Genomic DNA, 27177 nt, shown 5'->3' with positions numbered 1-27177 from the left:
TTTCCTATAAATTGTTGCTATCTTATCATCGAGAAGTTGCGTGTTTTTATCATTTTCAGTTATGCTTTCGGATCTTATGAGATTAAAGTTTCGAAGTACTGTGTGCGCGCACGCCAAAATTTATAGATTACAGAAGTCATGCACAGTCGGAATTCCAAATAGAGATTATTTGGAATTGTGGCAACTAAGATAGGCTACTTTGTGCTTAAATTTCATTTGTTATTGGTTTGTCTGTTTTGAAGAATAAAATACTAGTTACGCAAATTCAAGATTACTTTTTGTTGGAGCTTTTTTTCCATATAAACGTCAACAAGATTTTAACCAAATAATTAACTAAATTCAATTATTCTGTATATTTCAGCAAGCTTTAATACGAATCCAGTACATTTTTTAAAATTTCTGTAAGTATTACATATTGCTATTAACTTGGTATATACTCAAATTGTACATATTTGGTCTGATGTATTACAATAAATAACTTTTATTATTAAAAGACCAGAAGATAAATGATAAAATATACAAAGAGCCAACAAGTTTCACTAGCCACTGTCTAGCATTTTCAATGATCAAATGTAACGGCCTAACAGTTACTAAAGTGTATGTTTTTGAAATGTAACTCAATGCATTTGTTTTCACACCAGTTCAGCCTTGAAAATGCTAGACAGTGGCTAGTGAAACTTGTTGGCTCTTTGTATATTTTATCATTTATCTTCTGGTCTTTTAATAATAAAAGTTATTTATTGGTATATACTCATTATTTCGAAGGTGTATGACGAACTGATGAGCATGCAAAGCAGGTTTGTTACATGGCTGCACTGTGGTTATCTGATAAGTATCAAACATCGATGTTTGAAGGAGCTAAATCTGAGAAAATGAGTAGCAGAATACCAAACAGGGTTCTGTCAATGGATCACTCCTGTTTAACTTGTATATTAATGACATTGGGGATGATCTGGAAAGAAGCATTGAATTACATGCGGACAATGTCAAGTTGGGTCGAGTGATAAGGATCATTTCAGATACAGAATCCTTTCAGAATGACTTGAGCAGACTAATCCTATGGGCAAAGATTAATGAGTGCCAGTTTAAATGTTGCCAAGTGCAATGTTATGCATTTTGGGTTGAAGACATTACAGACTGAGTATTATATTAATTTACTTAAGGTGGTTGATGAAACAAGACGATGGTTATGGAGTACAGGGAGAAAAGGTTTAGAGGCTACATAGCCAAGGTGGTTAGGATATCGGATAACTGCAATATTGAAGAGAACACTAACTTGCAAGAATGATGGTTATTCGTCCACTTTACAAGGTTACATTCTTGCTGGGACATAGATGTCCTATCCCCATGGCTTTAACAGGCCTTTAAGGCCCACAACCTTCCAAGCATGTTTGGATTTCGTAACCGAAATACGAGGATAAGATGGTCACAGCCCTATGCCTCCAAGTATTCCTGACTGTATCCATGTGTTCACGGGGTCGGTTTGCCTGCTTGTGGGATGAAAATTCCCAGATAAACTGGCGGTAAAAAAAAAATGCTGTCCACGCCCAAGACCGGCTAACTTGGCTATGGTTGAGGAAAAACCTTAAGCTTCTCACGTCGTCGAAGGGAATCGAACCTAGGACACTCCTTCCCCCAGGCATATGGTTGCAAAGTGCAAAGCCACTAGGCTAAGATATCCGTATATCTTAAATTTCCATCGAAATAGAGTCCTATCTTCTCTCTTCCAAGAAAGAATCTTACTTCCCTTCTCCTTAAATCTTGATGATAACGATCTCCAAACAGGACTACATTTCTCTTCTTAGGATGACATATCTCTGGGCTCTCCTTACAAAAACGAATCTCAGCCATAGCTTCTTTGGTCTTAAAAAATCTTGGATTACTTTACCGCTCACAATAATACTTCTCACCTGTACAATTGCTGACAGTGTATAAATCCCAAATCAGTCCAATCTTCGAATACTGCTCATACATTTTTAGTGCTGCTTCCAAATCTCTAATAAGAATGTTTGGCGCTATCAAAAAGAGGAGAATACGATTAACTGATGAAACAACATATTTCGACCGATTTTTCAAAGTTTTTGAAGGAACAGAAGGAATGATGTAGAGAAACGAGTAGCTGCTGGTGAACGCCCATTAATGTCGATCATGAAATTAGCCAAATTAACTACTCTTCCTTCGATAAAGAGCCAAGAGGCTATTTTTCCGGCGGTGTAAATAATGAGCGATTTATTACCCCCTTAAATTAAAATTAGTCTTCCTTCTCTTTCATTCCATCTATCTTGTTCGGCAGAGCGAAGGAACGATGTTTTCCAACAAAGACTAGCTTGAAGAAATTCAGAACTTCAGCTGTTTGAGAAACACTTCAAGAGATGAATTTTCTGCTTCAGAATTACTAATTTACTTCTTTCTTATTACGATTCTCTTTCTGTGTGTTGCAACGATTTATTATAAAATAAAAGAATATTGCTAATCAGCAGTATCTTTTGAGCATGCCACGAACAATCTCAAAAATAACTTAATATCTGGCATACCAGCCCAGAATCAAGCTTAGCTGAATTCTGGACAGCTAAGCCAGATATTAAGATGCATACCGCTAATATATACTCAGATAGTAACACGGTACAGGGCCTCAGAGGAATTTTATCAGGGAATAAAAAGTTTCTTTTGGACCCTTCCTTTCTCCATTAATCATTCTGTTTTTATCCACTACTGCTTTATGCCATGAGCTGTAGCCTCTAAGATCAAAAAGAGTGCAGAAGACGAGAGAGAGAGAGACAGGGGTGGTGGCGTATTCTGTTAATTTTCTGCATTTAAGGAGTTATGCTCTTATACTCCCTCCACGATAAATATAAAGAAAATAAAAGTGATCAACGATAAGAAAGCACATTTGATTTAAATGTCTTTGTTTACACTGCAATACAGATAAGGAGAGAGAGAGAGAAATCACATTGAAACATCCTTGTATATTGCAATGCAGATCAGATCATTAAAAGACAACTATTAGTAAGCAAAGGTAGATAAATTTACTATTTATTTAAAAAAAGCGCTTTCCTGGCTTTTTTTTTTTTTTTTCCCGAAAAATATCGAATCACAGAATGAAAATTAATTTTCCTGGCAATGTTTGATTCAATACTTAGTCTGGTCAAATCCAAAAGAGGTTCCCGAGACACTGTAAACCTTAAATGATTCTTAATTAGATTAAGTTTGCTAAATGAATTCTTTCCAGAAGTTACTGTTGCTGGAATTGTTAATAGTATTCGTAAGCTAACACAAACACTTGGAAACAGGTCTCCAAGTCTGTACTCTGTTAACAAGTTCAACAGATCTAATGGCTTTAACTGTGCACTTCCAAAATTTGCTTTATATACTGAGGGTAAATGTTCAATTTCTTTTCCAAGATCATCACATTAAGGTCAGTAGGATATTGCTCTGATAAAGATAAAGCATTTCTCTCCACATCACTTTGGACATGGCGAGATATTTTCACAAGAAATCAAATTTTTCTGCCAACTGCTTAACAACATTGAAGTGGATAGTTAATCCTGCTATAATATTGTCTACCAAAATGTAAAACACATACTTTCTGAAGAAGGCATATTCTGGAGTGTCATCTGTCATTCATTTCTTCCAAGTTACCATCCGGTGTGCTGTCATCAGGTGACCTTGCCCCTTTTGTGCCTAACTCCATCACATCTACGGGAAAATTTTATTTCTATATTTAGGTTTGACGCAACAAATTTGGTTTTATTCCATTTCCAGTAATTGAGAAGTTTTGTTAACTCTGTGAGGAGAGTTATGTCATTTGTTGATGGTGGTACCACAGCAGGAAAATGCCCTGGGAGGCCACCGAGAGTCAATGACTGAAATCAGCAAGGTTGGGTTCCCACAAAACTCGGAATGTTCAAGCATCCTGCATGTCAGCAGCAGCTGACCTTGCAGTCAATCTGGAAAATGCTGCAGGGACATCAGTACTAGAACTGTTGGAAGAGATACGTGCCTTAGGTTATAGCAAACCTGCTGCAATCAAGCCATACATCATCCACTCCTCAACACAAAACAATATTTGGGCTGGTGTCTTTCACACTGTTTGTAGACTATAGACGATTGGAAAAGGGTTCTGTGGAACAACGAATTGTGCTTCCAAGTGTTTCACTCTGATGGTTATGTTTGAATCTGGAGATTATCCGAGGAACAGTTCCAGTAGTAATGTACCATTCCTACTGTCAAGTTTGGCAGAGGTTGTTTGGGACTGATATGGTATGGACATTTCAGTTGGACGAGGCTTGATCTAGTGGTGGACGTACCCCAAACCATGATGTCTGAGGGCTACCTGAACTACATGATCTCGGACAACATTATCCTTTCGACACTACCTCAGCATAACAATACTCTACACCATACTGCACTGTGTGCCTTAGACTGGTTCCCACAAAACAATGTTGAAGTGTTGGATTGGCCAGTTCAGAGTCCATACCTCAACCCCACTGAACATCTTTGGAATAAATTAGAATGCCAAATTCGCTCCAAACCACAGCGGCCATCATCAACAACGGGGTAGCTTTGCACGAGGAACGGAATAATAGTTGGGACATATCAGAAATTGGTCGAGGACATTGCCAAAAGGGCAGTTGCTGTCATTTAGGCCAAAAAAAGGTGGTCCCCCACTCAGTACTAGAAATATAATTAAAATGTTTTTTTTTTAAACCATAACTAGGTGTCCAAATCATCATCAGTAGAGTGGAAGTGACGGAGATCATGAAGAGGATAAGGAATGGAAAATCGGTGGGCCCCAACAGAATTCCAGTGGAGGCATGGAAGGCACTGGGGGAAGAGGGAATTGACCTGCTGTGGGACCTGTTCATGAAAGTTTGCCAACAGGAAAATATACCGGAGGAATGGAGGGAGAGTACTCTTGTCCCCATCTACAAGGGTAAAGGGGATGCACAAGACTGTAAAAATTACAGAAGAATAAAGTTGATGTCCCACACAATGAAGATCCTAGAAAGGGTTCTTGATAGTAGATTGAGGAAGGAGGTGGAGATTGCAAAGGAACAATTTGGATTCATGCCTGGTAGATCAACAACAGATGCTATCTTTGGGTTACGGCAGATGATGGAAAAATATCGAGAGAAACAAAGGGAGCTACATCTGGTATTTATTGATCTGGAGAAAGCATACGATAGAGTGCCAAGGCAAGAAGTCTGGAGATGTCTGAGGGAGAAGAAGGTGCCGGAGAAATATGTCAGGTTGGTGCGGGAAATGTACAGAAATGTGAAGACAAGTGTTCGGACCTGTTTGGGACAGACAGAAAGTTTTCAAGTAACAGTTGGCTTGCATCAAGGGTCAGCATTAAGTCTGTTTATGTTTAATATTGTGATGGAGGTGGTAACAGAGGAGGTGAGAGAAGATGCGCCTTGGACAATGTTGTATGCAGATGACATCTTGTTGTGTGTAGATTCAAGAGAAGAAGCGGGAACTAAGATGGAAAGATGGAGAAAAGTACTGGAAGAGAGAGGTATGAGACTGAGCAGAAGTAAGACAGAGTATATGTGTTGCGCAGTCGGCGGCAGACAGGAGACAGATCTGGAGCTGGAAGGAAATGTTATCAGGAAGGTGAGAGACTTTAGATACTTAGGTTCAACAGTGGAAGAAGATGGAGGAGCTGAGAAGGAAGTGGGATGCAGGATAAAAGCAGGTTGGAGGAACTGGAGGGAGATGGCTGGAGTGTTATGCGATAAGAGGGTGCCGATCAATCTGAAAGGCAAAATTTATAGGACAGTAGTGAGGCCAGCTATGACATATGCTATAGAAACTGCAGCCCTGAGGAAAAATAACATCAGCAGGATGGAAGTAGCAGAGATGAGAATGCTTAGGTGGATGTGCGGTGTGACCAGAAAGGATCGTCTAAGAAATGACTATGTCAGGGGAACAGTGAAAGTTACGAACTTAGGAGCAAAAATACAGGAGGCAAGGTTGAGATGGTTTGGTCATGTGATGAGGAGGGAGGACGAATATGTGGGAAGAAGGGTCATGCAGATGGATGTGCAAGGAAGGCGGAAGCGTGGGCGGCCAAAGAAGAGATGGAGGGAGCTGGTAGTAGAGGACTTGAAGATGAAGAACTTGGATGTGGTGACAGCCCAAGACAGGAAGGTGTGGAGGAGACTCGTTACAAACAGTGACCCCACTTAAGTGGGAGAAGCTGCAGAAGAAGATAATTAGGTGTCCAAATACTTTTGTCAACACAGTGTATCAGTTCTGCTCAATGGGATATTAAGATCTGTTACCAGATGAATTGTTGCATTCTGATATTTTGTCTGTTGGTTTTTTTTACCTAGAAACAATGAAAGAGAGGAGGGGAGGAATAGAGAAAAGGTTAATGACATGCAGAAATAACCTGTACCGTTAATAATCACATAAGAAATATCAATATAAAACAATGCTTAATTTTTTTGCTCACTGACATGTTCCATGGCTACCCTGACAGTTTTTAAATGTACAAAATTCTTCAATCAAGGACAACAATAACTTCCAGGATGTAAGAATAGCCATCAGTTTTAATGTTCCTTGCAAGAAATAGTCAAAAAACTTCTACAGTAGCAAACAAATTAATCAGAACATGTCGAATTTTCATCAAGTTTGTGGTTTGGTTTCTGTTTTAGTTCAGTATTTTGGTTAAGTACTATTTAACTGTCTCTACGATGTTTATTAATGGTGTAAACAAGTTAACATTTGTAGTGTTTTATTCATTTTGTGTAGCTATAAAATGAATACATCTCCAAGAAAGTGTTCAAAAATATGTATTCTTTCTCAGCACACATCCCTGACTCAAAGACAAATTGCTAACGAGTGTGGTGTCAGATATGGTAAATGCAATTTTAAAGAGGTTTAAGGAGACAGGTACCTTTTCTCCTGACAGAAAAGGAAAATTACTCAAGATCGTTTGCTAATTAGGAAAAGCAAAATGAACCCAAGATTGTCTGCTGTAGACTTAGACTTGGCAGCTAGTGGGATTTAACATTTGTTGGAAGCAGGAAGGACTGCCCACAGACTAAAAAAACTGTTGCTGAAGGCTATGCAGAAAAAGAGGCTCCAGTGGGCAAAAATGCACAAGGATTGGACTGTTGATAAGTGGAAGAAGGTCACCAGATGAGAGCCATTTCTTTGTCGAGGAGAACAAGTACCCTATATTCACAAATCAGTGGCTGACAAGACGTCTCCAGTTAAACAAGATCCTAAATACCCAACTAAAAAAAGGTTCTGGGGTTGTTTTACATTTGATGGTCCAGGATCACTTGTGCCTGTTGACAGTATGATGAAAAGTGATCAATACATAAAAATACTGGAGAAAAGAGTGGTCCTGCAGATCTAGAAAGACAAAGAGCTCATCTTCCAACAGGATCTCGATTCATGCCACACTTCAAAAAAAGTGAAAGAGTTCCTCAAAAATTCAATTAATTCTCCTGACATTAACCCAATAGAAAATTCGTGGGCCATAATGTTTTTATTATGGCCCATAAATTTTCTTGGAAAGTCAAGAGACTTAGAAAGTTAAATTCTGATAAAAAGGATAACTTAATACAATCTATTATAGAAGTATGGGTTCAAGATGCAGAAGTAGAACACATTTTTCTTGTGTTCTACCAATGTAGAACACAAGAAAAATGTGTTCTACATTGGTAGAGTCCATGCCTGATTAATGACCTTATTAGGAACAGAGAATCAGATATAAATTATTGGGTCAAGTTGGAGTTTCATTTTTGTACTTATTTTCTTGCGAAATTAATTTTTTTTTTTTTTTTAAATGCAAGTGTTTGGATTGATTTCTTCGTTGAGACAGACTGTACTATGGTACATGATAACGTTAATAGCTACACCACAATGTGACACCTGCAATGAAGTATCATTTAATTTATTTTCTGAATAGCTTCATAGCAGCGCTACTATAACGAACAATATACGTGTTCATTAGTTTAGGAAACAGCATGTGGACTCCAACAAATTTTTTAAAAGAATTTGTTGGTTGACTTCACATCCTGCATCCAAAGCTAGTTGGATAGTATGAAATTTTATTGTATTTTGCAGTCTTGGGAAAACGCCTCAATAGGTCTACATCTGAGTAGTGAATTTCATCCAAGTTGAACTTTGATTCATTTATAAAGATTAGTGTTCCATTCTTCTGAATTCCTTCGCCTACTTGTTTAAAAAAAATGTATGTACAGCATGTATATTTTTATTTCCCCCCCCCCCCATCTACACAGGGATCCAGTTGCCTGTCAAATATGAGGCAACTCTTGCACAACAGCAATTTTCTGCTAATATCTCATAGCAACTATTCTCCTCCCTCATAAAGAGGAAGCGTGATATTCTTTATGCAGCGGTAATAGTGCTATTGTACTACAACCCATGATAATATCAAAGCTATTACTTTTGAAGGATAAAAAGAGGTAGTGGATTTTATTATTCCAAAAATATTAGGTTTAGCATATGGGTAAAAATACCAGAAATTAATGAGCAAAGCTATATACTGATTGACAGTTCAGTTAACCAATTGATGACACTATATGGAAATAAATGCAAGTTCCTGAGGCCTCCAAGGAAGGAATGTGTGGGATAGTCAGTGATATGATGCACTGCTAATGTGCTAAGAGTTCATTAGGTTCATTAGGTTCCTTTTGTAGATGGAATCAGCAAAAACATATTCTCATTAAAAGTGATATTTCTGCTTTTTCTAGATATTACTTTTATTAAGCATTATTGTGATACTTCATTGGCTAGTGTAAAACTTCTATCTTGCTTACTGAAGATCTAAAGTAAATTTAACTAGATTTCTTCTTTATGGCAAAGTTCCTAAGTTATTTGCCTCTTTCTAGTTTTGTTTAGCATTTCCAGCATATTCTAATATAAATTTTTATGAAGGGAAGGCAAAAATGTGTTAATGTACAGAAAAACAAATCTTAGAGAAATTATTGCAAAACATTTTAGTTTTTGTGGAAATATGACCTCCCTCCTCATCTTAACAGCAGAAACTTTATAACTCATTAGCATCTTGAACTTCATATGTGAAAAAAGTCTGAAAACTTAGCAGTAACTTTTCCAATACCGAGATTTTGGTTGCATTGTATAATTTTAGCTAATATTGCATAAAGCAAAGAAAAGAGATGAATATCTCTTTTCTTTGCTTTATGTCCACATAAAGCAATCTTCTCCCTCCTAAAAAAGAAATGACAAAAAGTGATCAATATTTTAGTCTTTTAAAAAAATCAAAAACTGAATGAGTTAAATAGGGATATACTTGATTACTGCATTTTTTTTTTTTTTTTTTTTTTTCACTAGAGGTGATGAGTTTTTAGACCATTAGCTCTTATGCAGCAAGACATTCAAGTGGATGCAACATGTTTTTGCATGAAATGTCTTGTTTTAATTTATAAAAGATTTTATAGCCAATATTTTTCTAGAGCACTAGCATCTTCATTTTAACATAATGACCATGGGAACATGAGAACTAAACATTCAAAACAATTTTATGCCGGAAATGCAAAAATCTCTCTGGTAACAAGAAAATCGCCCACACAATGCATTACATCATTCACTTCTCAGAAAGTGAGTGCCAAAGTAAGAAACATTGGCATATATAATCTAATGGTGAATGCAGGTTGAGAATAAGCATGAAATGCACACTTATTTTGATACAAACTTGCATTTGTCAATGAATTTTGATCTGTGGAGCATTTTCAATTAAAACTAAATCACTGCACCAGTTTCACTGATATAACTCAGAACTAATGAAAGAACTGAAAGTTTACAAAAAAAAAGTGCAGAACAGTAATAAATATACGCACCTTCATTCAAACTGCTACATGTGCATTTCATCATACAAAACAAATATAATTTGCATGATTTTTTTTTTTTAACTGGGTAGCAGCAGAAGTCTACTCTTCAGGTAACGTATCAGAAGAGTGATGACTTATACATATTTTACAATAAAATAAGACGACAAAAAGAAAAATAGATTGTTTTTATTGAAAATTTACAACGTATAAAAACCTTTTATCTCACAATTATAAAAATTACTAACACCTTCCAAGAACCATTGCCAGAAGTGCCATACGTACATACATTCCTGCTTCTGCTTGCCTAAAATATGCAGCCCTTGGGTCTGTATCAAAATCAGGGCTAAATTAAAAAGAAAATTTGCAGTGTATTTTAAAATTCAAAAACCATTAACGGAAAGTTAGTCTAAACATTATTAAAATTAAATTCAGATTTCTCAAATACTTTATTTTTCACTGCAACGTACACACTCACATTTAAATGTGAATTTTCACATCAATATATATTTTAAAAGCAATCCTATGAATCTAAATGGATATAATTTTACATAATCATTAGAACAGTAAAAACTTGTGTCTCACATAAACAATGCGGTCATCATCCTTGAGGATGTCACTGCCATTTAGCAATGGTTTAATAAACTTTAACTACACATCAGAATACTATATATTTGACCACTACCCCAACAAAAGCATGTAAAGCTATATTACATTAGCACAGTGGGTGGACAAAAGACTTTTTTTCTATTTTTATTACCTACCCACACCTAGCCTTGCAATAAATACTGTTACAATTTCCACACACACCTCAGGATTGCATGAGATCAGTTCTGTCAGTGGCGGTGCATCCAACATCTGTGTTTGTCAGTAAAGTTGTCTAGCTATATGGGTAAACATGCAGTGGGGAGATTATGAAAACAGTGTAGCTGTACGAGCACTTCACAAGGTTGGAATGCAGCCACCTTTTATTTTCAACAAGCTAAAAACACTCAGGATCCGTAGGCTGCTTGTGTATCAGACTATTAACTGTTATAATGATACAGAAGATGTATCTGACCACTAAACAACATATCGACCACGCTGCATTAGGATGCAACAGCTTGTGAGGGCTATGAAGGCATGCCTCTGCTGTAATCCTGTGAGAATGAAGAAACTGATGTCGCGAGAGATGAACGTTTGCATTCATCAATGTCATACTAACTGGGGATGAGAGCCTATTGCCATTCTACTGGACACTTCCTAACACCACAACTTATGAGGCAGAGGGTGATAAAATTAAAAAGCACTTCTCTGGCAGTATGCAAACAACAGATGCAGAGATCTTTTCACAATTGAAGAGTTGTTTAACTGCCAAAACAATCAGGTATATATCCTGGATGGTTGCAGAGCAAGTGCCATAGCATCCAGGATTCAGAGAAGTCATCGCCCCACGTCAGTTTTGGTTTGGTGGGCATAGTGATATATTAGGGAATATCCAAGTTGTATTTCTGTGAGAAAGGGGTCAAAACCTCCAATAAAATGTATCAAGACACTGTGCTGGAACCTGTGGTACAGCCCCCTGAAGAACAACTTGTTTCACAATAAGCAGTGGGCCTTCCAACAGGACTCAGCTCCTGACACACAACAATGGTTGGAGGCAAATGTGTCCCATCACACATCACCATCTGATTGGTCATCTGGAAGTCCCTATCTGACTGCATTTGACTTCAAATTGTGGTTAGACCTTGAGGGAGTAGCCTGTAAGAAATGACACCCTAGCATTGCTAGCCTGAGGGTAGATTTGGGGTGAGCAGTGGCAGCACTTCCATTGCATGTGTAGTCACAAAACAGTAGAGGCAACAGATATGAGCGTTCAGAGATGAAATTAGAGGAGTGAAGAGATGCTATCATTGATAGAATTATTAAGAAGGAATATGATATTGTTAGCATTCAGGAATGTGTAGGCATAGTAAATCTCAAGTGGTTGTTGTCTTGTCCTTTTGAAGAGTCTTAGATGTTTCCGTGCGCTCCTTGAACTGCTTTGGCTATGTCGATGATTTTGTTTGTATAGAGTGGTTGTTCTTTATAGCTTCCAACACAGCAATGCTTTATGTTATAATCAAAGACTGTAAACATGTAGTTTGAAAAGAACAACATGAACAATGCAGTGGCCAGACACGATTGCAGCAGAATGTTGACAGCATGAACTGAGGCTGCTGTGATTGCTGGACAGGTAAAGATGTGAGTGGGTGTCAGTTCAGTATTGGGGTAGTTGTTGCAGTTTCTATATGTTCTCGTATGATCTGTATTGATCTTCATCTATAATGTCTTATTCGTAGCCTTGCTATCGTGGTGGAGGTCTTTCTGTCAGCATTGATTTTGGGAATTTGATGTTGTATCACTGATTTCAGTGGAATTAGTTTAGCTTTTGCTAGAGCATTAGCATCAGCAAGAGTTATCATGAGAGTTTCTTGGTTGAGTTCTCTGGCTACTTTTGCTAATTTATCAGCTGCTTCATTGTAATCAATGCCTACATGAACACGAATCCATTGTAAAATGCAACTTCTTCCTAAACACTTTAGTTGATTTAAGAGTTTATGGGTGTCTTGTGTGAGCTTGGTATTGCATCTCAAGTGGTACGGTCACTTAAAGGTTAGTAAAATAGGTGTTTGATGCCAAATAGCAGGAAAAAGAATCAGAGGAAGCCTATGATCTGTGTGGATTGATGCAGTCAGAGGTGCCATAGAACAGTGATTCTCAAAGTTTTCTGGCCAGTCTCCACTAACCCTCACACTCAACCTTTTACTGATAGATCATACACAGTGTGCCTATTAAGTAATGAGATGACAATTATTATATCAAAACAAAAGAACTATATTTGGAATTGACAATTATACCTAATCAAAATAATCTCCCTCCAACTCCACACAATGTTTACATCTGTTGTACAGGTGCTTGAAGGCATGGTGGAAGTCCTGAAAGAAAACCTCCTTCAGTGTCTGGGTCACACAGTGTTGGATGTCCTCAATGACACTGAACCCCCCCCCCCTTCAAGACACAATTCATCTTTGGGAAGAGGAAGAAGTCTGTGTGAGCCAAATCTGGCAAATAAGAGAGATGTTTGATTACCTAGATCAACTTCAAAGACAGAAACTGCTTCACATGCAGCGTGCAGGCACGTTGTTGTGCAACAGAAACCAATTGTTGTTGTAGACTCTACAACTGTGTTAGAAATAATTATTTTAATTTACAGATGTTTCAACCTTCATATTAAGGTCATCATCTGGAGTATACACACATATATATATATATATATATATATAGAAGTCATATTACATCATGGACAACTCGGCTAATCATATCCTTGAAACAAAGAAAGCAAAACTCACATCCAAATTTCTTTCACTTAAAGATCGACAATATTCGGAAAAAACCAATGGACTCATATGAATTTCTCCGCAGCAAATGAAAACAGACAACCAACCAGAAGCAAGGGACAACAGGAGCAGCCAACTGCCTTCAGCAAATAGTCACGTGATTAACCTATCTAACCATGTCCTGAACAATAATGATGCACTCTTGCTGCTCAGCAGAAGGTCTAAACTTTGCCATCGCACCCAGGAAGATTAACAAACTTGATTTTATTTACCATACTGAAAGAAGAATAACATTTCTCCCAACCATCAAAGCAGATAAAATACATTTGGAAACCTCGAACATTTTAAATTTAAATTATACAAAAACAATAACTAGCAACCTAACGAAATCTGAATTGACAATGGTGAAATCATTTCTTGCCGGCTGGGGCGTCGAACCAGGGCGAACAGCGAAAAGTCAGCTACTGGAACAAATCTGAAAGCACACCCCAACTCAACATCACCAGAATTAAAGATCAGTACTATCAACATAAGAAGCCTGAATGGCAAAGAAATGAAGCTAGCTGAGGAATTAGATAAGTACCATATCGACATAATAGGGGTGACTGAAACAAAAAAGACAAAAACTGGAGAGTTCTTTCTGAGCAATAAATACAAAATGTTATATTCAGGCAATTCCTCCACTTCTACCTCTACTAAGGTAGAAGTGGAGGAATTTTTTGAGGCTCTAGAGAAAGCTACTGACCAAAGGAAAAAGGAAAAGTTGATCCTTGTTGGGGATCTAAAAAGCAGAGTAGGAAGTGATTGTCAGACATACAAAAAGGTTTTGGGAAAATTTGAAGAAAAGAGCAAAGCTAATAATAATGGCAAATACCTGTTGGATTTCTGCTCAGGACATGGACTGGTTATTACTAACACCATGTTCCAACATAAAAATGTGCACAAATCCACATGGAGAGAAGCAGCAAGGAATAAGAACAGTCTAATTGAGTATGTTATTGTTTATAGTGATGTTTTCTCCCTGGTGCAGGACACCAGAGTGCACAGAGTATTTGAAATTGGAAGCGATCACTATTTAGTCTTGAGTAGGATAAAATTGAATTTTATATTGAAAAGAATAACATGTAAGAAAGTTTTAAAGTGAATAAAAGTTGAGCAGCTCTCAGATGTGAACTGTAGACTAAAATACACAAAGATTATTGGAAAAAAAAATGAAAGAGTTTGAGAACAAGAACCAAACCTTGGAGATTCAGCGTCAACCCTTGAAGAAAACCCTGATTGATTCAGCCAGAGAGGCATGTGGTGAGGTTGTATGCAAGGATAGGAAAATTAGAACTCCATGGTGGACACAGGAAGTTAAAGAGGCAGTGAAGGAAAAGAAGAAAGCATACTATAAGTTCCTGGCAAATAAGTCAGCTTGTGATCTTAGAGGAATATAGAGACAAATGTAAGAAAGCGAAAAATTGTGTAAAATTAGCTAAACAAAAGTTATGGGAGGACTTTGGCAAGAATATAGAAAATAAATATCGAGAAGGTGGCAAAATATTCTGGAGGTTGTTGAAGCAGTTTAGAAATGGAGAAATGAGTGCTGTAAAAGGAATTAGAGATGATAAAGGTGACATGAAAACAGGAGAAAAAGATATCCTTGAAGTATGGAGTAATTACTTTGAAAAATTGCTAAATGAAACAAGTAGTGATAGCACAGTGGTAAAAAACACTCAATAGGCATACAGTCAGGAATACGTATTCATACTTGAAGTATAAAAAGCCATCAAAGGCTTGAAATGTGGACAAGGCACTAGGAGTAGATGATATTCGACCAGAAATGCTGAAGTATGGTGGTATAAAAGTCTTACAGTGGCTGCACTGCAGTATTCAGAAGGCCTGGACAGAGGAATGAATTCCTGATGATTGGAGTAGAGCTCTAATAGTACCCATATATAAAAAGGGAAATAAAACTGAATGTGAGAATTACAGAGGTATTTCCCTACTGAGTGTTCCGGGCAAGATTTATGCCAGTATACTTGAGAAACTGGTTCAGAAGAATTGTGGAAGAAAAGCTTGGTGAAGACAAGCTGGATTCAGGCCAAATAGAGGCTGTCAGGATCAGATCTTCACTTTAGTACAAATAGTCGAGAAAGCATTGGAATATAACAAAGATCTGTATTTAAGTTTTGTCGATTTGGAAAAGGCATACGACAAGGTGCCAAGAGAGAAGCTATTCAATACACTACAGTTATATAGTGTCAATCGGCATTATATCAAGCAATACTTAGTCTTTATTTGAGTTGTAAGCCAGCAGTTAGAATTGAAGGAAATACAGGAAAATGGTTTAATGTTAAATCTGGTATCAGACAAGGATGTACATTATCACCTCTGTTATTCATTATCTATAAACGGATCACATTATGAAGGAAAGTGATATTAAAAATGATATCAGAATTGGAGATGTTAATGTCAGCTCTTTGATTTATGTGGATGATGTTATACTTCTAAATAAATCCGCTACAAGTTTGCAAGATTCCCTGACTAAATTGAATAACTGTTGTAATAGATATGATATGAAGGTTAGCAATAAAAAGACAAAGACAATGAAAATAGGCAAAATCATTGCAAATGTCAACTGTGTTTTGAATGGGGAACCTGTGAAACAAGTAAAATATTTCAGCTACTTAGGCATGATTTTTTAGTGAAGATGGTAAATTAAATATGGAAATAGACAGAATCGACAAAGCTGGTATTGTAGGAAGTCAATTGAATAAATTCATATGGAATAAGAGAGAAATTAGTCGGAACACTAAATTAGCTGTATATAAGACAGTGTTCAAACCAGTTTTAACTTATGGATCTGAGAGCTGGGTCAGAAGTAAAACACTTGACCAAAGACTTGAGACCGCAGATACGAGAGTCCTGAGAAAGATCAGAGGCATGAACAGATAGCATCAATGGCAATATCATATTAAAAATGAGGATATTAGGAAAGAACTTGACATTGTCAGCATCCAGAAATGCATGAGCAGAACTAATCTCAGGTGGTATAGTCACTTGAACAGAATGGGCGAGGAAAGATTAGCAAAACAAGTGTTCTCTGCCAGGTTGGCAGGAAAACGACCCAGAGGAAGACCAAGATATAGGTGGATTGATATGGTACAAAGTGTCTTAGACGATAGAAATATAAGATCTGATAATGATGTTAGAGTCTTGACAAGTAACAGACTGATTTGGAGGAAAATTATAGATAGGAAGTTAGTAATGATTTACATTTTTCATGAAGTACTATCATATCCTGTACACCCCCTTCAGGGTACATGTCAGGAATTTGATAACGATGAAATCGCTAAAATTAAATCCAGACATCATAATTACTAGAGCCGATAAAAGCAGTGCCATAGTTATTTTAAATCGAACATATTTGGAAACATGAATCTAATTATTTTGGACAACAGAACCTATCAACTTGATAACTATGACCTAACCAAGGGTTTCCCAAACTGTGTTCCATGAGAAGTTCTCCTTGAATTTGTCATTTTAATTTTCTAAGCATTTTTCATGAATAAATATTTTATAGTGGAAATATTCTGAGGAGAATAATATTCATGAATATGTTGAAAAGCAAGGATCCAGAAGACCTAATAACAGCTGTGTAGCAAGTGTTAGTGACCAAGCAGTGTATTTTTAAACGTGAAAGTATTCATGAATTATCGTTAATCTTCACACATTTGGGAAAGGGAATACCGCTGTTTATGACCGGTCATAAAAATTGCCTGCAAGTGGATTATAACAATGGGCAGCATATCCTCTGTTCTAAAAATTGAAGGAATTGACATCTGTGACATGTCAGTGACCAAGCCGCATATTTTTAATCATGGAAATATTCATGAATTATCAATTTTCACACATCGAAATCTTTCAACAATCAGGAAAGAGAATACTGCTGTTTATGACCGATCATAAAAATTGCCTGCAAGCCGATTACAACAATGGGCGGCATATCCTCTGTTCTCAAAACTTTAAGAAATAACATCTGTGTTGCAAATGTTAGTGACCAATCAGCAAGGAAGTATAAAGAAAATTTTTCTGCTAAAATTGAAGATCAAGGTAGTCTGTATCCGGATCCCAAATCTAGTAATACTGACTACTTTCTCAACAAGTTCATATTGTAGGGTGAAAGTTTCGAAACCATAGTGCTGTGATTTTTTAAAAGTAATAGGCCTGCAGATTTAAATTTTAATATGAATAAGAGACAAGGGACTTTGTTTAATTTTGGTATTAAGAAATCTCTTATTGAAGGTGTTTGTGACGCAACAGATAGTGAGTCATCCAACACTAGCCTACAAAGCGATCTCCAGGATATATAAAAGTAAAGGAAAACTACCAGCACACAGGAGAAAATGTTTGCATTCACTCATAAGTACTTATAATATTATAAATTTTTGATGATCAGAATGGGATATGTCAATGAAAATCAGCACAAATTAATTTAATGATGTTTATGTTTAATTAATTATTAATTAATAAAACATCAGCTAAATTAACAATTAATTATTACATTATAAAATAACTAAGGTGTTCCGTGAAAATTTCAAGATTTGTGAAGTGTTCCATTGTAAGAAAAGTTTGGGAAACGCTGACCTAACCAATCGAATAAAAATGAAAACTGAAAAGCTACTTAAATCAGTCACTATTTGGCCCAAAGATACAGTTAAAAAATTATTTCTGTACTATGCTCATTCCCCAAGAATTTACAATTTACCAAAGATTCACAAACAGAACATACCACTCCAGCCAATAATTGAAGATATAAGACAGCCCCAATTATCACCTAGCATCAACACTGAAGGAGTTGGTAGGTCATTCCCCCATCCTATATTAAAAACACAAATACTTTGTAAACAAATTCAAAGACATCATGCTGGAAAAAGATGATTTATTAGTGTTGGCATCTCTGCCCTCTACACAAATGTCTCATTCAACGACACAATCCTTCTATTACAGGACAAATTCCCTCCCGATATCACAGCGCTCTTTGCACATGTACTATGTTCTGGCTATTTTGTGTGGCAAAACACTTTCTACCTACAAAAAGAAGGCACAGCCATGGGCTCACCATTACCCTCCCCCAATTGCTAACTTTTACATGGAATATTTTGAGCAATGTGCTCTAGATTCCTCTCCTTTAAAACCCAAAGTCTGGGTTAGATACGTTGGCGATGTTTTCGTCTGATCCCCATGGTTGTCATACATTAGGCACTTTCCTCAGTCACCTAAACAAAAAACACAAACGCATACCATTCACAAATGAGATTGAAAAGCAGAACACACTTCCGTTTCTAGATATACTTGTCACGTCTTCCTTCACTGTTTACAGATAGCCGATACACACTGGTCAATATATACACACATAAACTCATACCACCACTCAACACAAAAACTAGGTGTCATTAACACATTAATAAAATACACAGAATACTACAGAAATACAACTTTGATGCCACCTTTAAACCTCTTGCAAAATTAAAGAACTTATTCAACTCATCCAAGGACCCACCTTTCTCTCCTGGCCCACCCTGGAGTATACCATATTCATTGTACCTGTAATCTGTCCTATATAGGTGAAACAGTTTGCACAATTCCTATCCAAAAAAAGGAACATAAACAGCACGTTAAATTTAATAACAATGGGTCAAGTTGGCCTTTCTGATCATGCCCTGAACACTTCACTTTACATAGAATTGACAGGAAAAGCACCTGTTTTTTACATCACACTAAAACATGGTATGAACGTAAATTTAAGGCGGCCTGTGAAATTCTTATCAACCACCCTAATCTTAATAATAATGGTCTAAAAATCCCAAGAATATGGAAGACACATATTCTATCCACTTAACCTTTCTCCTAAGAGTTAATTATAAATAGGACCAGAGGTATTCCAGATATAACACTTGTCATGTTAAATTAGATATCATTTTTACAGTAATAAAACTATCTATAAGAAAGAAAGTTTCTCTGATGTTGTCTTAAATAGAATGTAGCTTTGATATAGTTATTTTATTTCATTTATTGATTTTAATTTTATTTTCACTAGAGGTCAGGCCAGTAGAATAACGGTTGATCAAATCATTGTCTCTTTAGTGTGTGAAATGTAATATAGCTTGTCTCTGTATATATGTGTATACTCCAGATGAAGACTTTAATATGAAAGTTCAAAACGTTGGGAAATTAAATTAATTATTTCTAACATGGTTGTGGCATCCATAATTTGTCTAAAATGAATGCTGATCACCATATAACACTATAGGAAAGAATTGTTGTGGAACAGTTCTTTCCTGACATGTTGCATGCAGGTGTATAGACGTTGCATCATTCCTAAATAATACTCACTGTTCACTGTGGTACTCTCAGGAACAAATTCCCAGTGGATAATTTCAGCAGCATCGAAAAAACAATGACCATGACACGTGATTTTTGCAACTTGACTTCTGCTGGGAACACCTATGCACAGCTCAGACCCTCATTGCCATAAACTTATTTTAGGTCTTGGTACAATCTTATTACTAATGAGCACACTATGTATTTTACCACCAAAGTATATCCGATCCAGTCAAATCCGGTCTCTGGATTTGCAATATATATATTTTTTAAAAAATGGATTCATAGGACTGGCTTCATATGCTGGTTCTTAGTGCAAAATTGTGCAGCAGTTGATATAATATACACAACCTTAATATTTATCACTGGAAAGCTGAAGGAAAATTAGGACACGAATAGGATATATCGTGAATTATACCAAAAAGTGATTCACGTGTATTTAACTCTTTACTCAAGTGCAAGCATTCAAGGAATTAAGTCTGTATAAAAAAGTACATGGATCCAAAAGTCTGCCACTCTTTTTTCCCTTCAATGACATGCCTAAAGCTATTTCCACAAGGCTCTCTCTTTCGATGAATGCTTACTCCGGATATTTTTTTGTGTACTCTGTCCATGTAAAAGAATTCTCGATTCAGTCAAATCCTGTCTGGTTTCCGCAAAATATTTAATTAGATTCATAGGACTGGCTTCATAGGTGCTGCTTGAAGTCATTTATGATTTTACAGTGAGGCAGGCCCCGCATTTTTCAGCACATACAGTGGTGACATAGCTGCCAATTTCATGAACCATGTACTGAAATTAAACAAATTATATATAAAATAACTTAATAGGATTTTAATATGCTGATCTGTAGCTGAAAATTTACAAAGATAAAAAAAAATATTTATTTGCTAGTAAGATTTTCTTGCAGTCTACTTGCTTTTCTCAAAGTGTGGTCCACAAAAACTAATCTCCTATCAACAATTTTCTTTAAATAAGTAATGTAAACTTAATGATGTTGTAGTCATGATACACTGCTGGAAGGTACATATCAGGAATTTTATGGTTGATACTTATTTCTACTTGAATTTCTTTTGCTAAACATTTAAAAATTACCAAAAATAAAATTCACAGGTAGACTAATATTGCATAAATGAAAGAAGATGGGTTCCATATTCCTATCCTTGGCTACTTTTTTCTTGTCCTACAGCAAATAGGCAGGTCAGTGATAAAGACACAAACTATGGATTATATTGTATTTGGAAATTTACCATGTCATTTTTTGTATCTTACAAGTGAGATGCTAATTTAAGAACACAAATGATAAATTATCAGTTGTGTTATTTATATTTGAAACTATATTAATTCAACACTCACCTAATCTCGAAGACACGTGGTAATGGATGCATCACAACCATCTTTTTCTTAGCTTTAGTCATCAACTGTGGTGTGATGATAAAATGATTACAAGCCTAGAAAAAAAATTCAGCAAATAAATGATAGTCAAGATATTCTCAGTATGAGATCTCTTCATTTATAGATGATATTTTAGTCAGGATATTTAGATATCATAATTAAAAAGCTAGCTATATTAATTTTTTTATTAATTGACCATGTTGCAGACTGATTTTTTTTTTTTTTTGTCTGTTCAGCTAATGTCCTGGCATAATTGTTCTTCTTCGGGATAATGATCACACCTCTTGGTTGTGCCTTATACTACTTGTGAGCTTGCTAATCCTTACATATTATTATCTGAGACCTCCAGGGAATCAAGGACTAATTGAAGGAGGCTATAGATCACCCAAACCAGCTGTCATATCTTTCCTTAAATTCATAAAAGAATAGTGAAACAGTGAGTGACCTAGCTCTTATTACTTTCTTGACTGTGAACAAACTTAACTTACATGAATGCCCCCAGTGCTCTCTCTCTACTTTCCATATAACGAAAAATTTCATCAGATGATATCCTATAACACCCATTCTAAAGTTTATAGACCTCTATCATATCACCCTCCTTCTCCTGTTAACCAGAGTCTGTGATCCACATACTCACAATCTGTCCTCATAATCCAGATAATTCCATAATCTTTGTAATTCTTCTTTGCATCCTTTCCACAGCTTCTTTATCTCCTTGGAATCCAGGAGACCAAATCTGCGCACAATAATCCAGGCGTGGTCTTATCAAAGCCTAATAAAGAGGCAAAATGACTTCCTTATATGTCAAGGTTTGCTTCAACATTGCACTTATCCTCTGAGCTGTAATTGCAACTTTTGCTGTGTGACCTTTGAACTTCAAATTCCTATCCACCAATATGCCAAGATCCCTTACCTCATTAGTTCTTGTAGCATAACCCCGCTAACATAACATGCTGCTGGAACTCTAATTGGACAAAAGTGAATAACTTTATGCTTACTAACATTAAACTGATAGCCATTTTCGCTTGCCCAAATTTCCAGCCTATTCAAATAATTTTGTAAGTGCTGAATATCAGTAGCATACTTGATTGGTCTGCTTATCTTATCATCGACAAATAATTGCACATTTGATGTTAAACTCTGCCTGATGTCATTAATGTATAGATTGAACAATAATGGCCCAAGGACTGAACTCTGAGGTACACCACTGGTCACCTTAAATCTGGCAGATTCACATCCACTGTATACCACTTTTTGATATGTCTGTCAACCATCCCCTGATCCAAGTCAAGAGTTTATATTCCAATCACATATTCTCCAGTTTATGCAACAGCCTTTCATGTGATATCCTATCAAACGCCTTAGAAAAATCCAACATTATTATAGCGTATCCATTCCCTCGATCCAATTCGGCCCTAACATTGTTATAAAATATGAGCAAATTGCTAAAAAATTGCACCTTCCTTTAGTAAATGCTGCTACTTGCAGAGTATAGTATGTTTGTTTACCAATTTCTGTATGCGAGTTCTTACCAACATCTCTAAAATCTTCACTACCAACACCAGAGATACTGATAGGTCGGTAGTTAGACACATCAGTTTTTGCACTACCCTTGCATAATGGAACTATCATACATTCCTTCCATTCCTGAGCTGAGACTCAAGTTATACAAACATGTGAAAGGCCTAGCTAATTCAAATGAACATTCCTTTAGTAAATGGACTGATATTCCACCTGTCCCTATAGACAAATTCTTATCTGGGTTATGCAATAGCTCTTCAACCTCATTTTCATGAACCTCTAACTCTTCATCCAATGTAGCAGTAGCACTATGCACCATGTTACATGGTGCATAGTGCTATATCTGGTTGATATATCTTAGCAAAGTGTGCACTCATAAACTCAACAATCTCATTAGCTTCTGACACTCAAATACCATCTACATTCAATAAAGTTATTCTTTCACATTCATTCTTTCTTTTGCTTACGGCATAACGATAAAATTCTTTTGGATTGCCTTTAGCTTGCATGGCCAATTTCTTTTCATACTCTGATTTAGTTTTCCACACAATACTTGTTACTTTTCTAGCCTGAGTTTTATGTATTTCATAACTCTTCTCACGATATTCTTTTCAGATCATCATCTTGTGGATCTTTTGCTTAATAAGGTTGCACATCCATTTCACTCCCAACCTATTTATTCTTCAAATACTAGGGATACATTCAGATACCACCTCATTTAAGCACCTTTTCAATATTCCCACGCATTGCTGACATTTTTCCCATTCAGTAACTGATACCATGGGACAAAGATAGTATTCTCTTAAGTTGTTCATAATTTCCAGCTTTGCAGTTCAGCATGTAACCTGTTTTAATTAGAGCATCAATACAATTAGATACTTCCGAAGAAAGCACACCATGATCACTGTCATCAATTGGTGGTAAAACTGCCATCGTCTTAACAGAGACTCCCTTCTGATGCTATGAGCAAATCCAACACTCTTTGACCTCGAGTTCCTTCTTTCACATGCTGCTTGAGAAAGTTGTCTTGCAACAATTCAATAAATTCCTCTTCTTTATTATCATGAAATTTCTTTTCTACACAATCAATCTTTGGTAAAGTCACTCATAATGATCACTCATTTGGTATCCATAAACTGGCAATGCATTTCTTCATCCCCTGCAACTGAGCCGCCATGTATGTAGAAACACCCCCACCATATATTTCATTCTGTTAACCTCCACTTCACACCATATAGACTCAAACTCACCACTACATGGGAACATTGTTAACATCACTGTTTTCTTGTGTTTCTACCCTAACTGGACTTAAGTAATCTGATATCATTAGTAGTATATATCCATCACAAAATTATGTTTCTTCTATTTAATGATGCTACTCATCCATCTAACTCCCATCTGATTTATCCACCTGACCTTTGGTATACAGTTTGGTAGTGCTTCATGTACCCATGGACCATCTTCCATGCAAAGCTTCAAGCTGCCTCCTAAGTTTGTTCTAATCTCCTGCACTGTAGTTCCACACATATTCCTTCCCCACCTTCTTAAGTGAAAATTTCACGTATCTGGCATTGGGGAATTTCACTCTGCCCAACTAGAGGCAATGTGGCTACCATGGTTCCAGGCAGATCTTCTGATGCTATCACCAACTTCAGCGCACTCAAACATCCCACACCCCTTCCATCATAAGCTGTTCAAGTAATTTGCTGTAACTGAGTAAATTCTATTCTGTTTCCCATCATGTGATGATTCCTTGTATCAACCTACATCCTCATAGTCTCCCATAATAATATTTGGTTTTCACTAGCTAATTTGCCAATGCATTGGGGATGAGGAAGTGGTGGAGAGGATTCAGAGGTGAGTGACCAAGATGGTGAGTGACCTGTGTAATGTTTTCTATGAGGATAGATTGAGGGTGTGTGAATTGCAAAAGTTGGTTGATAGGAGAAAAAGAGGAGATATGATAGAAACATTTAAGTTGCTTAAAGGATTTTATAGGACTGATGCAGGGGAAAATTTCAGCACTTGACTAGAGGGACAAGAACAACAGGTCATCCCTGGAAGTTGAATAAAGGTGTGGTTAGTAGAGGTGTGAGGACTAGATTTTTTGCTTGGAGTTGTGAATGAGTGAAAAGAGTTTCCAGAGTCAGTTGTGAGTGCTTTGTCTGTTAATGAGTTCAAATAGAAGTATGGTATGATAGATTGGGTCTTCAGACTCTATGGAGGTGCCCGTATTATGATAATAATGTCACAGTGTCTCTGTAGCACAATTAGAACATTGCGCCTTTTGATTGGAAAAGGCCTGAGTGTGATTCTCATCATGACAAGAGGAATCTTTATATCAGAGTTTTCAATGGAAGGTGAATTACCCAATCTCATATGGGGTTTCTCCCTCCTGGAAACTCAGGTTTTTCATCTCGCATACAGGCAAATAATACTATTCCTGGAAGCGATGGACAGTAGGTGGAATTGTGTGCTGATGACAGCAGCATCATTGTATGTAGTTGGAGAATTAAGTAGTGGAGATGTTGAGTAATGTGTAGTTGGAGAAGTAGTAAGGGAGATGAAAAGATGCTATATAGTGAAGTAGAGTACCCTCGCACAATGGGTCCCTGGAGGTGTCACTTAATAATAGTAATGTCATGCACATCTTCTCTTGCACTCCATGGGCCTATAGTAGCAACCAAACTGCATGTTTTGTCCTGTTTTTCCTCTATCTCACACCAGAGAGCTTCAGGTGCTCTGCCTTTCATATCACTGTCCCTCTTATGTTGACCTCTTTTTGGCTGCAGTTCATCTGCTATTATCAGTAGTGCCCCTCCTCCCCCATCCTATTCTCTCTGAAAATAGTATACCTCTTGCATTCTATCTCTGAAGAGCATTATTTGTGAACCAAGCCTTACTAATCCTAGAACTTGGTATTGATAACTTTTTTTGTTTCTATAATTTTTTTTTACATTGTTTACACCAGGGTTTTCCAAATTGTGTTCTGCAGGAAAGTGAATAAGTGTTGGTGATGCCAGTGACCAAGCTGTGTATTTTTAAACATGGAAGTAATTCGGGAAAGGGAATATCACTGTTTATGACTGGTCATAAAAACTGCCTGCAAGCCGATTACAACAATGGGCGGCAAATCCTCTGTTCTCAAAACTGAACGAAATAACATCTGTATTGCAAATGTTAGTGACCAATCAGCAAGGAAGTATAAAGAAAATTTTTCCACTGAAATTGAAGATCAAGGTAGTCTGTATCCGGTTCTCAAATCTAGTAATACTGAATACTTTCTTCGCAAGTTCATATCGTAGGGTGAAAATGCTTGTTTCGAAACTGTCGTGCCATGATTTTTTAAAAGTAATAGGCCTGCAGTTTTAAATTTTAATATGAATAAGAGACAAGCAACTTTGTTTAATTTTGGTGTTAAGAAATCTCTTATTGAAGGTGTTTGTGATGCAACAGATAGCGATTCATTCACCTCCAGCACACATGAGAAAAAGTCTGCATTCACTCGTAAGTACTTATATTATAATAAATTTTTGGTGATCAGAATGTCAATGAAAATCAGCACAAATTAATTTAATGATGCTGGCCTGAGGAAACTACAATATGCTACAAGATTTCGTTAGTCCAGTGATCAATAACTGATTTAAATGTAATTTTATATTTGTCAACATGTCACACCATATACATAAGTGTACTAATACTCTTTATGATTATGCCATAATTAATTCTTAATACATTACAAAATAACCAAGGTGTTCTGTGAAAATTTCAGGATTTGTGAAGTGTTTTGTCTTAGGAAAAATCTGGGAAACGCTGGTTTATACCAACCAATGCTAAAAACTTTTCCCTCTTTATTCTTCTAATTATGTACTTGTGTGTGTGTGTGTGTGTGTGTGTGTGTGTATGTAAGGATATCATAGAATTCACTGCACAAATGTACATTGTTAATATCCATGAAGAATTTCAGATTTACAAATGAAGTGATACCACAGGATTCCATATCAGTATTCTACCCATTTAAAAGATGACATTAAAAGACTGCATTATCTAAATTCAACTGAAGGAGAACACTGTTATCAGCCCATGTTTTATCAACTTCATCTAAAAAATTAGGTGACATCTGATGTGACTCACCGCCCCACCACATACAACAAATGTGTGTGGGGGGTACGAGTCATATACAAATGAAGCAGACTGCAATTTGGAAGCACTACTTGCTGATATTATGCTTAAATTATGAATGTAAATTTATGTCTGAAATTTAAGCAATACTATAACAGCATTAGCATAGACAATTATTAAAACTAATATCCGTAAAGCACCAGGTTTTTTATATTATAATCACCTTTTCATAGTCTTCTGGATTAGCAAATCTCTCTTTTTGAATTCTTGTCATATACAGAACATCGGTCTCAGGCAAAACCTCTTCAAGTGAGTTGGAGATTCCCTGAAAATTAGAAGAATACAAGTAAATTACAACACATTTATAATGAGTCCTAGTGGCATAAGTTTTCATCCTTCAGTATCAAATTATATAATACACTTTCTGAATCAGCCAAACAGATTTATGACTGCACAAGGTAACTGTGCCCAATTATTACATCCATGGAGAATTTCACAGTCACTCTTTTGGTGTGTGTGTGGCACTATGCAGACTATGCATCATGACTGCCCCATACGCTCTTTTCCTGGAGTCCTCAGGA

At 36.5% G+C, this 27177-nt stretch overlaps 1 protein-coding gene across 1 annotated transcript in view; it reads right to left on the bottom strand.

Moving 5' to 3' along the window:
• Positions 1-10073: 10073 nt before the first annotated feature.
• Positions 10074-27177, bottom strand: part of r (carbamoyl-phosphate synthetase 2, aspartate transcarbamylase, and dihydroorotase rudimentary) — a 489668-nt gene continuing 472564 nt past the window's right edge. The window contains exons 42-44 of the mRNA XM_090390424.1: positions 26820-26921; positions 20915-21009; positions 10074-10176 (exon numbers count right to left, since the gene is read on the bottom strand). Coding sequence (XP_090246550.1) covers positions 10074-10176; positions 20915-21009; positions 26820-26921 — 300 coding nt within the window. The remainder of the gene's footprint in view (positions 10177-20914; positions 21010-26819; positions 26922-27177) is intronic.

Source organism: Typopeltis vanoorti, chromosome 3 (genome assembly GCF_054136105.1).
Source record: "Typopeltis vanoorti isolate ZY-2024b chromosome 3, IOZ_Tvanoo_1.0, whole genome shotgun sequence".
NCBI classification, from domain to species: Eukaryota; Metazoa; Arthropoda; class Arachnida; order Uropygi; family Thelyphonidae; genus Typopeltis; species Typopeltis vanoorti.
The sequence above is the reverse complement of the archived record's forward strand: the minus strand, read 5'-3'. Positions and strand labels throughout refer to the sequence as shown.